Source organism: Sturnira hondurensis, unplaced genomic scaffold (genome assembly GCF_014824575.4).
Source record: "Sturnira hondurensis isolate 20B ecotype Veracruz unplaced genomic scaffold, ASM1482457v3 Scaffold0024912, whole genome shotgun sequence".
Classification (NCBI taxonomy): domain Eukaryota; kingdom Metazoa; phylum Chordata; class Mammalia; order Chiroptera; family Phyllostomidae; genus Sturnira; species Sturnira hondurensis.
Genome location: NW_028097543.1, coordinates 1,261,412 through 1,275,282, shown reverse-complemented (window position 1 = coordinate 1,275,282; position 13,871 = coordinate 1,261,412). Strand labels below are relative to the sequence as shown.

Genomic DNA, 13,871 nt, shown 5'->3' with positions numbered 1-13,871 from the left:
TCTGACTGTTCAATTGATAAAGGACTCAAGAGTTGGAAATTTTTAGTTTAAGTAATAGCTAATAAGCTTAGTAATCAATGCACGTAAAAGGTATTGCTCCAGGAACTGAAGGTATGACCCACCCTGACTCCAGAAAACCACAAGCAGTTCCACCTTTGTGCCTCAGGAGGACTGCAGGCCAAGAAGATAGATGGTATCTGAGCCACTGTACTCCAGGGTGTGAGGACCACTGCCCAGGACACAGATAGAGACCACCGCCCAGAGTGAGAATGCTGCAGTTTTTAATCCAATTAACTTTTCCCTGAATTCCAAACCCCTTACCTACACTTTGTTCTCCTTATAAAAAGGCTGGCTTGGAAGGAAATGTAAGATGGTCCATTAGGGTGTGAACCTGCCATCTTCTCAGATCACCAGCCATCTGAATAAAGTGCCCAGAGAGATTCAATCCCTGTCTCTGCTTATTGGGTTCGGTATGTAACAGGCAGCAGGAATGCCGGGCTTTGGGTTTTTTTTTCCCCCCAGTTTCACAATTCCATCCTCTTCTCATTAATGACCCACTCCCAGACCCACAGACAGGGACAGCTCTACACCCCTCACCCACCAGAGGTAGTTATAGAAGAAGAGATCTCTGTCCCTACTCCTCAGAACCAAAATTAAGAATAAATCCATTTTAAAACCAGAGAGGAAATGAAAGGACAAAGCCAGTGCCATTTGCTGTCCTGTCACCATCAGCTGAGCAGGCCCATGACCTTGCTCAACACGACTGCCACTGTATACGTTTCTGAACTTACGTCCCCAGGACTGAAAACTACTAGAGAGGAAGAACAGAATGTGGTTATCTGCCCACCCCACCCCCAACTCCCCACAGCCACGGGCAAAAGATAACATGGGAGCAAACAGCAGCTTATGCAAAACCACCCCTAACCTCCTGAGGGGAGGTGCCCCCAACAGCCCAGGGGCCACACAACAGCAACCTCCCCCACCCACTTATGATTTCATTATAATCCAATAAAAGCTCGAAGCCCCCACCCCTCAGTGCTGGCCCACATCTCTGCACCCAACCCTTTTTCTTTCTTGGAGAAGTAAAATAAATTCCACTTTGTATTTTCTTCTCTTTGTGAGTTCTTTTGTAGCTGACCACCCTAACACCCCGTATGTCTTCCCCTTTTATTTTGATGTACAAAATAAATAGTAAAACTGCCACTTTGCAGAGCATTTTCTCAATCCCCTGAGATTTTGCTTCCTGGCAATTGTCAGTTTGGCTGAGATAAACTCATAAAAATTCTTACAGGTTTAGATGTTTCTTTCTTTCTTTCTTTCTTTTTTTTAGATTTTATTTATTTACTTTTTAGAGAGGAGGGAAGGGAGAGAGGGAGAGACAGCGTGTGGTTGCCTCATGCTCGCCCCCTACTGGGGACCTGGCCCACAACCCAGGCCTGTGCCTTGACTGGGAATAGAACTGGTGACCCTTTGGTTTCCAGGGAAGCCCTCAATCCACTGAGCCACATCAGCCAGGGCTGGACATTTTGTATACTGACAATCTGCTTCATTTCGCACTAGAAATAAAATGCAAAGAGTTTTCCAGGGCCCTGCAAGATGCCCCTGCTGCCCTCACTTACCTTGTCTCCTACATTCAACCTCTGATGCAACAGATATTTACTGAGCACCTACTGTGTGCCAGGCGCTGCTCTAGACACTGGGCGGGCGGCTTTGAACCAAACAGCTTAAACTGGGACGCTGTCACTTCTCCCACAAGCCCACCCCCCTGGTAGGCTTTTGCACTACCTGAAAATTATCTTAACTTACTACTTTATTTGCATGTGGATAAGAGTTCAGGGAGGGAGCAGGGCCCCAATCCGCTGTTACTCAAGGCTGCATCCCCAAGTCTAGAAGAAAGTCTTGTCTCTAGTTAGACCTCAATAACGATTAGTTGAAAAAATGGTAACTAACATTTATTTAACACATTCACTTGGCCCTGTTTTAAATTGTGCACTCACCCGTATCCATACAATCCTGAAATCAACCCCTATTCTCCAAGAGTTGACAGTGGCCCAGAGAAGCCAGGCTGTGAACTCAGTCAGGTAGCCCGGCCTCAGACAGGGTGTCCCTCGCCCATATGCACACTGCTGCCTACGCGAATGATTCAGCCAGTCATTCCGATTGGCCTGAGTTTAAAGTCCAGCGCTGTCTCTGGTTAGCTGGGTGGCCCAGGACCAACCGACTTAACTTTCTGAACCTCAGATTCTTTATTGTCAAAGGTCAATTTCTCCTCCTAGTTTGTAGCAAAGATGTCAGATGCTAGAGGAAATTGGCCCAAAGACACCACGCAGGCACGCACAGGTGAACGTGCGCGCACCCGGACTGCAAAGAGTGGGGAGGTGGGAGCTGGGAAGGGCCGCGCGGGTCACCGCCAAGTTCGGGGTGTGGCCTCCTGGAGGCTGCCCAAGTCTCCGGCTTCCAGGTTCCTTCAGTTTGCCCACGCCCTACTTCGGCCCCAGGAGCTGTCTCCGCCCCCCCCATCCTCCTCCCCCCAACCTGGGCAACTGGACAGAAAACTACTGGAGCGAGTGTCCTCAACACGAGGCGGCGGCGAGGGTCTAGAAAAAAGAAATCGGGCGGCGGGGAGCGTTTTTCTGGAGGCAGGGCAAGGGGCGGTCTGCCCTGCCTCTCTCCACCTGATTTCGTTGGGAAGGGAGCTGCCCCGACCGTCCCAGCCGGGTGGAGAGCCTCGGAACAGGGGAGGGACCAACCTGCGGCGATGGAGGCGACAAGCAGCTGGGCGCTGCTGCTGCTGCTGCTGCTGCTGTTGCTGCTGCCCCTGGCGCTGTCCCGGACGCGGACCCGAAGCCACCTGCCCCCTGGGCCCGCGCCGCTGCCGCTGCTGGGGAACCTGCTGCAGCTCTGGCCCGGGAAGCTGTACCCGGGGCTCTTGCGGGTAAGGAGCTGCGGGAACGCCCCTGCTGGAGGCAGGAGCCCAGGTCCAGGAGGGAGGAAGGGGACTGCGGGGAGAGAAACGGCAGTGCCGGGCAGAGGGGTCCTCGTGAGTCCTAAGGAGGAGGCAAGCTCGGGGTCCCGGGCAAAGCGGAGGTGGGGGGTGTCTAGGGCCGGGTCTGGAGTGGGGGCGGCTGGGGAGCGAGGACGAGGTGGGGGCAGGACTAGGAGGAGCTGAGACGTCTCCCCCAGGGAATCCTGGAGCGGGGCGAGAGCCGGGCGCCGGATCCAGTGGCAAGGGTCCCGGGGCAGAGGAGCCCTCGGAATCCTGGGACGGTGGCGAGGGCGGGGGAGGAAAGCAGAGAGAGAAGGCAGTTGTCAAGCAGGAGAGGAGCGGGAGGTGGTGATGGGCTGTCTCAAGGGAGCGGTAACTGGGGAGATACAGGTGAGCTCCTCAGAGGACGGGCGAAGAAGAAAACGGAGGTGTCCCTGGGGGGGAAGTGGAGGCAGAGGCCAGAGGATTCCAGGAATCTGTCTGCAGAGAATCTGGGGGGGGGGGGGGGAGTAGGTAGAGCTGGGCGCTCCTGCGGCAGAGAAGGGGAAGCAGCCCCAACTTTTGTGGGACGAGGAAGTGAGAAGAGACCAGAGGTGCCCCACGGGTAAGAAGAGTCTGGGGCGTTTCCAGGACATGGCGAGGGGTGGGGGTCTTGGGGAGGGCTGTGGCAGGTGCCCTGCAGTGTGTGCTCCAGAATTTGAGGGTCCAGCCGTGATTGAAAAGGGTGGCCAGTGTGGGGGTGGGGGAGTTGAGGAATGAGGGGAGGCCAAAGCTGCGGCTGCCCACTTTTGCTGGCGCCTGGGAGAATTGGGTGGGTATGGACGGGCTATGGAAGTGAGAAGAGGGGACGAGAGCTTGTTGGTGAGGGAGTCTGGGAACCTGGGGGTGGTTCCTGGCAGGTGGCTCCTACAGTGACAGGGGTCGTGAAGGAGACATGAAGACCGGAAGAGGCATCTCCCCCTTCTCCCTGCCTGTCCCCAGCTGAGTAAGAAGTACGGACCGGTGTTCACCGTGCACCTGGGACCCAGGCGGCGTGTGGTGGTCCTGGTTGGGCACCAGGCTGTGCAGGAGGCCCTGGGAGGTCAGGCTGAGGAGTTCAGCGGACGGGGGATGTTGGCGACGCTGGACCGGACCTTTGACGGCCATGGTGAGTCGTGGGTGGAGTGGAGGCTGCCCCCCTTCCCTCGGATCCTGCTTCCACTTACTGGTACGTGACCTTCAGGCTGGCTTCATGCCTCTGTATCCTCATCCACAAAATGGGGTGATACCGGTGCCTGCACATTGGGTTGTAGTGAAGGTGGAATGAGGGCTGCACAAAGCGCATGCTTAGCAGTGACCAGGTGCGGTAATGGTCCAGCTGGTCCAGCAGAAACCCCTAGGGCTGGGGGGGAAGGGGTGAGCTTTCAAGGCACTGGGCATTAACTGACGTGGAAACACGACATGCAGAAATGTACCGTTGCCTGTGCTAAGACTGAAAGCCAGAGTCTCGGCACAGCAGGGGCTACACAGCCCCATCCGGCTCCCCCCACAGTGCCTTGGCCAGTGGGAAGACAGACTTGTCACCAGACAGTGACAGTACAGAGAGGTCAGGAATGGGGAAGTGGGCATCCCTGGCAGAGGGCTCAGGGCCAGGGTGGGGGAAGCGGGAATAGGAGGAGGTTCCTGACCCTACCCATTTGCTGGAGGACGTCCAGAAGGCCTTCCTGAAAGGCGGGTGTCTGAGCTGAGACTCACAGGGTGAGCGGGAAGGGTGTTCCAGGGGGAGTGGCGAGTACAGAGGTGTGGAGGTGAAAGAAGCATTCATTCACTCAACTGACAAGCTTTCGTTATCCCTGGCCCTGCACTGGGTGCCGGGGACCCAGAGGTGCCTGAGACAAATGTGGTGTCCTGTCCTACTGTGGGAGAGGTAGGCTTGCAATAAGGCAATGGGGGGCAACGGGGCATTCTGTCCCAAGGGGGGGACAGAATAGAATTCCAAAATGAGAGGGACAGCCTTGAGAGCAGGACACAGAACCTGTAGAGGGTTGAGGGAGAATGGGAGGAAGCTAGGAAGGCTTCGCAGAGATGACATTTGAGTTGAGATGTGAAGGATGAATGAAATTAGTTCAGGGAGGATGGAGAGGTGAGCAATCCATGCAGAGAGAACAGCAGGGGAACAGGCGGGATCCTAGAGGTGCAGGATCCGGACACCTTTGGAGAAGTGAGAGAACACAGTGGGATCATAGTGGGAGGAGTAATAAAGCTGAAGAAGTTGGCAGAGCCGAGTCATGCAGGGCCTGAGTCACACCAGAGTGTTCGGGCTTTGGGTTTTGGGGAGGGAGCAGTAGATTTTAAGCTGGAAAAGGGTACAGAGTTCGAAGGATCCCCTGGGTTTCTGTGTGGGAGCCCAGGGAGGGAATGGGGTCTGACCAGGGTTAGGATCTCGGGGTTGGAATTGGGGGTGCTTGGGAGAGGAATCCAGGTCATAGAACACGGGTGGGGGATAGTGGGCTGAGAATAGGGAGCAGGAGAGCTGCTGAGGCCAGCTGAGGACACAGTAGAGGGCTAGGTGGGCAGAGGACATTCAGTGGGAGGCATCCAGGAAGCATTCTATGGGCGGGAATACTGAGCTCAGAGCAGCGAAGGCTCTGTCCAGGGCAAGTCTCAGATGAAGGAGGAGGGCACGGCAGCTGCATTCTCCTCCGCTGCTGTTCAACCTCCAAACAACAGGGGGCAAGGGGTCCAAATAGTTCTCCATAAATGGGATGGATGGATGGATGGATGGACTTCCATAAATGTTGGGGTGGGTGCATACCTAGGACCAAATAGTGCTCCATAAATGTTGAGATGGATGGAAGGATGGGGAAAAAAGGATTAAAGTGTAAGTGGGTAAAAAAGAATGAAAAGATGAATGGAAGAAGGAAGGAACCTTCCCTGGCTCTGGTTAATCACAGAACAGAAGGCGCCTGCGTGATCCCACTTGCCCACTGCTCAGGAGAATGTCACTCTCTGACCCGAGGTTAGGTATTTATTAAGCACCTTCTGCGTCCTCATCCCTGGGCTAGGTTGATGTAGACTCAGGACAGGCCCAGAAGAGCCTCCTCAGGGCACCTCTTGGGGAGGAAGGGGGTGGTCCTGGGGAATGGGGAGAGGAGCCAGTTTCCCCTTGAACTTCGCCTTCTGTGTAGGGGTTTTCTTTTCCAACGGGGAGCGGTGGAGGCAGCTGAGGAAATTCACCACACTTGCTCTGCGGGACCTGGGCATGGGAAGCGGCAAGGCGAGGAGCTGATCCAGGCGGAGGCCCAGTGTCTGGTGGAGGCGTTCCAGAGGACAGCAGGTGGGCAGGGCAGGGTCAGCCCAGGGTCCCCGGGCTCTCTGCGAGTGTGGAAGGGCCCTCCCGCAATGCCCAGGCTGGGGGCTCCATTCACCTCCACCTCCAGCTCCTCCTTCACCTCCGTCTCTGTCTCCCCAGGGTCTCTGTGTTCCTGGTATGTTTACATCCCTTTCTGCTTCTTTTTTCTCTCTCTATTGCCTTTCTCTCCTGTAAGTTTGTCTCTGCCTCTTTCTTTGTCTGTCTGTCTGTCTCCCTGTCCATCTCTTTCTCTCTTCCTTGTCTGTTTCTGTGTGTCTGTCTGTCTGTCTGTCTGTCTCTCTCTCTCTCTCTCTCCGGGCCTCTTCGTGGCGGCATCTGACCCCCACAGAGTTGGTCCTCTCTGACACCACCCCAACACTTCTTGCCTCATCTGCACCAGGACAGCCATTTGACCCCTCCCTGCTGCTGGCCCAGGCCACCTCCAATGTCATTTGCTCCCTCACCTTGGGCCTTCGTTTCCCCTATGAGGATGAGGAGTTCAAGGCTGTGGTCCAGGCGGCTGGTGGCATCCTGCTGGGGATCAGCTCTCCATGGGGCCAGGTAAGCAGATGTGACCCCTCTCCAGCTCCCTTCCCCAAAGGCTCCTGCCTACCTGTTCCAAGTAACCCCCAGGCCACCCCATCCACCTGCCCCTTCACCCTGGTGCAGGGCCAGGCCCCCAGTGGGAACAGCTGCCCTTCTCCCCACAGGCCTACGAGATGTTCTCCTGGCTCCTGCAGCCCCTTCCAGGCCCCCATACCCAGCTCCTCCGCCACGTGGATACCTTGGCCGCCTTCGCCATTGAGCAGGTGCAGCGGCACCGGGGGAGTCTGGACACCTCGGGCCCTGCAGGCGATGTTGTGGATGCCTTTCTGCTGAAGATGGCAAAGGTAGGGGAAGGCTGCAGTTGAGGGAGTCTCCCGAATGGGGCTGGTGGCCTGGCCGCCTGCCCCGCAGGTGTGGCTGGGAATCTGTCAGGCCATGCCTCTTCCTCTCTCTTTTCCTCCCTCTCTCTCTCCCCACATCTCCATGAATTGGCATCTGTGCCCGTGTGTGCTTCTCTCTTCTCTCTGGCCCTTTGTTCTCTCTGCCCCTCCCCACCGCCACCTCACCCGTGTCTGAGTCTCTTGCATCTCCCTTCTCTTTCCTCGATGCAGCCTCAACCCCGTGCCCGGGGACCTGCCACAGGCAATGCCACCACGGCCTCACCCCACCCCCTGCTCCCCCCATCCACACGGGGCCTTTCTGTGACGTACAGCCATGGCCTTATGAAACCTAGCAATAACAAATTATAGTGATAAAGCCTGCTTTGCTGATTATACAAGAACAATTTAGTGTATGAGAAAATGAGAATTAAGGGGGCTCCTGTGGAAACAACGAGTCCTGGACTGTAGGAATTTCAGAATTATGGGAGATATTCAGGGCCAAATCCGTTGAATAAATGCGGCCACCTTGTTTGTGGAGAGAGAGGATTTTTTCTTACTGCTGTGGCCCCATGCCTTTTCTCTTTTATTTTTTTTCATAAAAAAACTTAACTGTAGTAAACGACGCATACTGTAGAACTCACCATCTTAACCATTTCCGAGTGCCCAGTTCAATAGTGTGACGTGTGCTCGCATCGTTGTGCAAGCCATCCTCGCTGCCCTTTCCACCTGGCACAGCGGGAATTCCACACTCTCCAAAAGAGTCCCCATGCCCCTCCACCCACCCCAGGGGCCAGCACCCTTCCAGTTTCTGTCTTCACGAATTTGCCAACTCTAGGTGCCTGGTAACGGGCAACTGTACAGCATCCATCATTTAGCGTACTGTCCTCAAAGTTCCTGTGTATTGTAGCACGTGGCGGATTTTCTGTCTTTTTAAGGCTGAATCATATTCCATCGGATGGATAGCCCCTATATCACGCATCCGTTCATCCATCGATAGGCACTTGGGTGGCTCCCACCTTCCAGCCGTTGTGTCTGACGCCCCTGTGAAGGCGAGTGTACGAATGCCTCTCCCAGACCCTGCCTTGGAGACAAGCCCAGGGACGGTGCGGCTGGGTCGCGTGGGAATTCTGCGCTCACTCCTTGAGGAATTGCCCCCCTGCTCCCCAGGGCAGCGGCACCATTTTGCATCCTGGTCAACAGTGGCCGTGGTTGCGACTAGTGGTCTCACATCCTCACCCACACTTGTCGTTTTGTTTGTTTACGATGGCCGTTCTCTTTCGTTTTTAAAAATATTTCAGCCAGAAAGAATAATATCAAGAGGCCACTTTCCGACTTTCCCAAACATTTACTTAAGCTCCTTGACAAAACTTGAACTTGCCCCAGGCCGGGCCGGGCTGCCGCTCCCTGCATATCGTGTCCTCTGAGCACCCTTTGCCCGGTGTCTCCCAGGAGGAACAGGATCCAAACACGGAATTCACTGACAAGAACTTGCTGATGACGGTCATTTATCTGCTGTTCGCCGGGACAGCGACGGCCAGCGCCACGGTCCGCTACACCCTGTTGCTCCTGCTGAAATACCCTCAGGTCCAAGGTAGGAAGGAGCCTTTTCCACCAGCCAGGCCCGGAAAACAGAAGCGAGGCTGGAGAGGAAGGATTTCAGGGGGATGGACCATCTGAGCCAGAGCCTGGAGGCGACCATGAGCCTGGCATCTGGGGTGTCTGAGGAGCAAGAGGCGGGGAGACTGCTGGTCGCCACATGAGGCATAGTGAGAAATGGGGCAGGAGTTGTCTCAGGGCCTTGTCACTTCATCTGAGCAATGGGGAGCCATGGAAGGATGTTAGGCAGGGGAGGGCAGGGTCAAATTAGCATTTTAGAAAAAATGTTTGGGCTGCCACGAAGGGGTAGATTGTAAGGGAGGACAGGTCGCCCAAGGAGGGAAGGCTGGGTAGGGGTGTGGGTGGGAGAGGACAGGGCTGGGTCAAGCCATGAGGAGAAAACAAGCAACCAAGTAAGCAGCTGGTAGGGAATGAGGGGGAGGGAGGCATCTGGGGACAGGTCCAGGGCTCCACACAGGGGGCTGGGGACAATGGGGCTCCCCTGAGATGGAGACAGGAGGAATGAGAGGCTGTTTCAGGGGAGACACTGAGGCCCATTTGGGACACTTCGAGTGTGACGTGCCTGGAGCCACCTGTGAGGACGCATCCAGGAAGGGCAGGATAGAGATAAAAAACCAAATTGGGCAGGAACTGAAGCTGAGATGGTGTGGGACAGTGCAGGGCTGGTAAGGAACTCCGGCGTCTCACGTCGAGCCAGCGGTGTGGGCTGGCCTGGCATATGGGACTCGGGGTCTGGTGGCCTTGGTGGAACGGAGTCAGCTGTGACCTCGGCTCTCTGGGCCGCAGTTTCCTCATTTGGATAGTTACTGGTACCTATCTCACAGGATCGCTGAGAGAGTTAAGAGAGGAAAGGTGTAGTGCCCAACTCACAGGATATGAGGCACCCAAGCTCAGCAAGGGCTGGGGGGCTCTGCCTCCCCACTAGCCTCACCCCTAACCACAGCTGCTCAAGAAAAGGGGGCTTCCAAGAAGAGGTCCCCACCTCACGTCTGACCTCCAATCCTCCTCTTCTTGGGGGCAGAGCGCGTGCGGGAGGAGCTGACAAGAGAGCTGGGGGCTGGCCGGGCACCAGGCCTGGGGGACCGAGCCCGTCTCCCGTACACGGACGCGGTTCTGCATGAGGCGCAGCGGCTGCTGGCACTGGTGCCCATGGGGATACCCCGCGCTGTCACGAAGACCACCTGCTTCCGAGGGTACACCCTGCCCCAGGTGGGTCCGCAGTGGAGCCGTGCCCAGCAGGGTCTCTGCCTGGGCCTGAGTCTGTTGCTATCTGTGTCTCTAAGACTTCTTGTGGATCTTGGTTTCTCTCGCTTGCGGCATCATCCGCCCTCTTCTCTCATACCCCTCTCCCTCTTTCTCTCTCTGCATTTCTCTTACTGTTTGATTCTGAGCCTCAGCTTCCCCGTATGTCAGTTTGAGAACCGAGGGCTAGCAGAGGCCTTCACCCTCAACACCTGCTGCAAACACGCAGTCCCTTCACTTCCTCACACTTTCTCTGCCTGCCTGAGCACCCTCCCCTTGACTGGAGAGCAACTCAGAGCCAGCACCACCAGGGGGCGATGTCTCCCCAGAAACCCAGAGCACCTTCTCACAAGCTGCTCCCTCCTTGAGCTTCACCGGAGCATAAAAGCAAACCCATGGCAGTTAGAATTGTCTTCCAGCTGGGACCTTTGGCAAATCACTTCCCAGTCTGAGCCTCCATCTACCCCTCTTCTAAACTGGGAAAGATAATACTATCAACCAGGATTGTAAGGAATCCATGAGGCAATCAGCCCTGGGGGTGGGGGGCAGCAGGGACACTTGCTAATGAGTGATTATGCATGACAGCTGCTACCGATGGTAGCAACAGTAATAACAGGCACCTGTGACTGAGGGCCTGCTCTGTGCCCATGTTTAGTCTTCATGTTCACACCATGAACATGCCCACTTTACAGATGAGAAAACTGAGGCCCCCATAGGTTAGAAGACTTGCCACGTTCACCCAACCTAACCGCTGCCATCTGCCCTTCTCTTACTTGAATGGCAGTAACATGACCCTGACTTTTCTGGAGTCCTCTCACCTCCCCAACGCAGAGCCTGTTAGCCAGAGTCCCTAGCAATGGAGGTCCCTCTCCCTCTCCTCCCTCCCCACCTTCCCTCACCCTCCACCACAGCCCTGGGAACTCAATGACTCCAATCTCGATTGCCGAGGCTGCTGCGCTCCCTGAACCTGGGCAGGGGGAGTCTTGGTGGACAGCCCTTGCCGGCCCACTCTTGCCTTCACCTTCAGGTGACCTGAGAGGCAAAGAGCTGGGCTCTGGGTCACCAGGTGACTTAGGACAGCCACAGCTGAGTCACAGCATATCTCAAATTTTAAAAACAAAATGTGAAAAATAATAGCTTCTGCTATGTTAAATGTTGCCTGGGGCAGGTTTCTTAAGGTCTCGGAGCCTCAGTTTTCCTATCTTTAAAATGAGGACCACCCCTGGCTGGTGTAGCTCAGTAAATTGAGCGCGGGCCTGCGAACCAGACGATTGCGGTTCGATTCCCAGTCAGGGCACATGCCTGGGTTGCAGGCCGGTTCCCGGCAGGGACCAGTTCCCAGCAGGGGATGCACAAAAAGCAACCATATATTAATGTTTCTCTTCCTCTCTCCTTCCCTCCCCCTCTAAAGATAAATAAATAAAATATTTTTAAAAAATAATAAAATAAAATAAAACGAGGACCACATTAGTAGCCATTTCCTAGGCTTCTTAAAATATTCCGTGAGTTTACGCATGTATTTGGGTAAGTGGAAGATGTGTGCCTAGAACACACAAGTGTGTACTCATACACAAAATGTGAAATAAACTGCTTGGCCTGTATGTAGCTTGTGCATGTTGATGCTATGACAGACCCTCATGCTCTGCCCTGGGGAACCTGGGCAGTGAGGCACATTTGTGGTTCTGTTACGATTTCCCCTCAGGGCACTGAGGTCTTCCCCCTCCTGGGCTCTGTCCTGCATGACCCGAACGTCTTTGAGCAGCCTGAGGAGTTTAACCCAGGCCGATTTTTGGATGCAGACGGAAGGTTCAAGAAGCAAGAGGCATTCCTGCCCTTCTCCTTAGGTAACTGCTGGGCCTGTCCCTCCCCACCCGCTGGCCTCCGTGCCAGGAGGGCTGGCCCAGCCCTATAATCCTCTTCCCTCCAGGTAAGCGTGTCTGCCTCGGGGAGGGCCTGGCTCGAGCGGAGCTGTTCCTCTTTGTCACCGCCATCCTGCAGGCCGGCTCCCTGGAGAGCCCCTGCCCGCCCAGCACCCTGAGCCTCCAGCCATCTGTCAGTGGCCTTTTCAACATCCCCCCCCACTTCCAGCTGCAACTTCGGCCCTACTGACCTCCACCCCTTCGTTTGGTATTGACCAAATGAATGAGGGGCGTTGGGAGGTAGTGGCCTTGACCATGGGCATGGACAGGGCTGTGTCCACAGCCACAAGTTGACACCACAGGAAACCACATTCACACATCTGTAGTTGTTTTCTAGGGTCAGTCACACAGATGTTCAGCCTACTTGTCCACAGGGCCACGTTCACTGGCCACACAGCTGTTGGGACACGCAACCACATACCCATACACAGCCACGGGGCAACTCAGCCACACCAGCTTGCTACAGTCTAGTCTGTCTGGAATCACATGCCCAGATAACCCAGCAACGTGTGCACAACATAACTGCCCTGGACTCACAACCCACCTGTGGGAGTTCAGCTGCCACAGCAATAGCCACCATACGCATGGGCAACACACCCTCTTCACTCTCAGACTTACCAGTGCCGTTGTCTCTGGGAGCCTGGTGCAAAGAGCACACACCTTCCTGGGTCGTGTCGCCTCACAGAGAGACTGTCCTCAGCCCTCGAGGGACCACACCACTGTCCAGGCCCATGGCCATCACCAGCCACACGCCCCCAAGCACTGGACAACACAGCCAGCTCACACGTGACCTTGTCCTGACTATCTTCCTACTCAGAGTCCAAGCCCAGCCTCCTCCGCACCTTCAGCGTTCAAGGACACCCCTCTCCAAGCACCCTGGTCCCCAAATTCTCCCAAATATGGATACACCCCTGTTGTGCAGTTGTAAACACAGGCCTGGGAACCAAGTAAACTAGGACACAAGGATACTCAGACCAGAAGAACCCCTGCCGTAAACACTGCAGCCTACACAACCACATCGAAAACATTCCCTGCCCCCACGACAAACCCAGTGGCCTGCTGTCTCAAGTGACTTAGAGGAAAGGGCTAGACGACCAAATAGGGGCCAGACTCCAACTCCCTGTGTCAGGGAAGGGGCCAGGTCTTTCGGCGGTGTGTCTCGACGAAGGTCCCTGATTTGCAATAAAAGTTTGCTCCTGGCCTCTGGTCCAGGCCCGTGGCAGTGCCTGATGTGTGTGACAGTGTCGGACCTTGTGAGTAAGGAGTAAGGATGGGGGGCCCACCCCTCCCTGGAGGCTGGGCGGGAGCTGAAAAACATGGCCCCCACCCACCCCAGCTGTTGACATCAGTACCAGATGTGGGGGGGAGGGGCCTGTCCTGCACTCACTTCCGGTGAGTCTGGGAGGGGGCGGGATAGCGGGGAGAAGGTAGCGGACGCATTGCTGACCTGGACGGGGGCCCTCGGCCAGAGAAAGCCTGAAAGTGACGCCCGGACTCTCCCAATCCGAAAGCAGACGCTGAAACAGGAATCCTACTCCCGCTTTTCTCACCCTTTTCCTCCTGCCTTCTCTCAGAAAAGAAACCAGAAGCATTCTTTTATTTGTTAATTACCTAGTAAGAAAATTTTCAAACTCAAAAATAGTTCAATCACCAGCTTCGTTTGGTAACCATTAACTTCCTGCTATTTTTATTTCATCTATTCCCTTTCCTGCGAGTTCTATTTTATCTATCACTCCTTCACCATTATTCTAAAGCAAACCCCAGAAAATAACCGAAAATTCATTTCTAAGAGTAAAACGCATCCCTCCTCCCATGTTTAATGACAATTTTCAAACCTGCACCAAAGTGAG

The 13,871-nt window shown here is 55.1% G+C and overlaps 1 protein-coding gene across 1 annotated transcript; it reads left to right on the top strand.

The window, feature by feature from the left end:
• Positions 1-2,418: 2,418 nt before the first annotated feature.
• On the top strand, positions 2,419-13,240 carry CYP2S1 (cytochrome P450 family 2 subfamily S member 1). The gene is given in 10 exon segments (XM_037039011.1): positions 2,419-2,935; positions 3,968-4,133; positions 6,154-6,225; positions 6,228-6,302; positions 6,718-6,878; positions 7,028-7,207; positions 8,693-8,834; positions 9,882-10,069; positions 11,805-11,946; positions 12,030-13,240. Coding segments are annotated over 10 exon segments (1,485 nt in total). The 5' UTR covers positions 2,419-2,758; the 3' UTR covers positions 12,212-13,240.
• Positions 13,241-13,871: the final 631 nt, after the last annotated feature.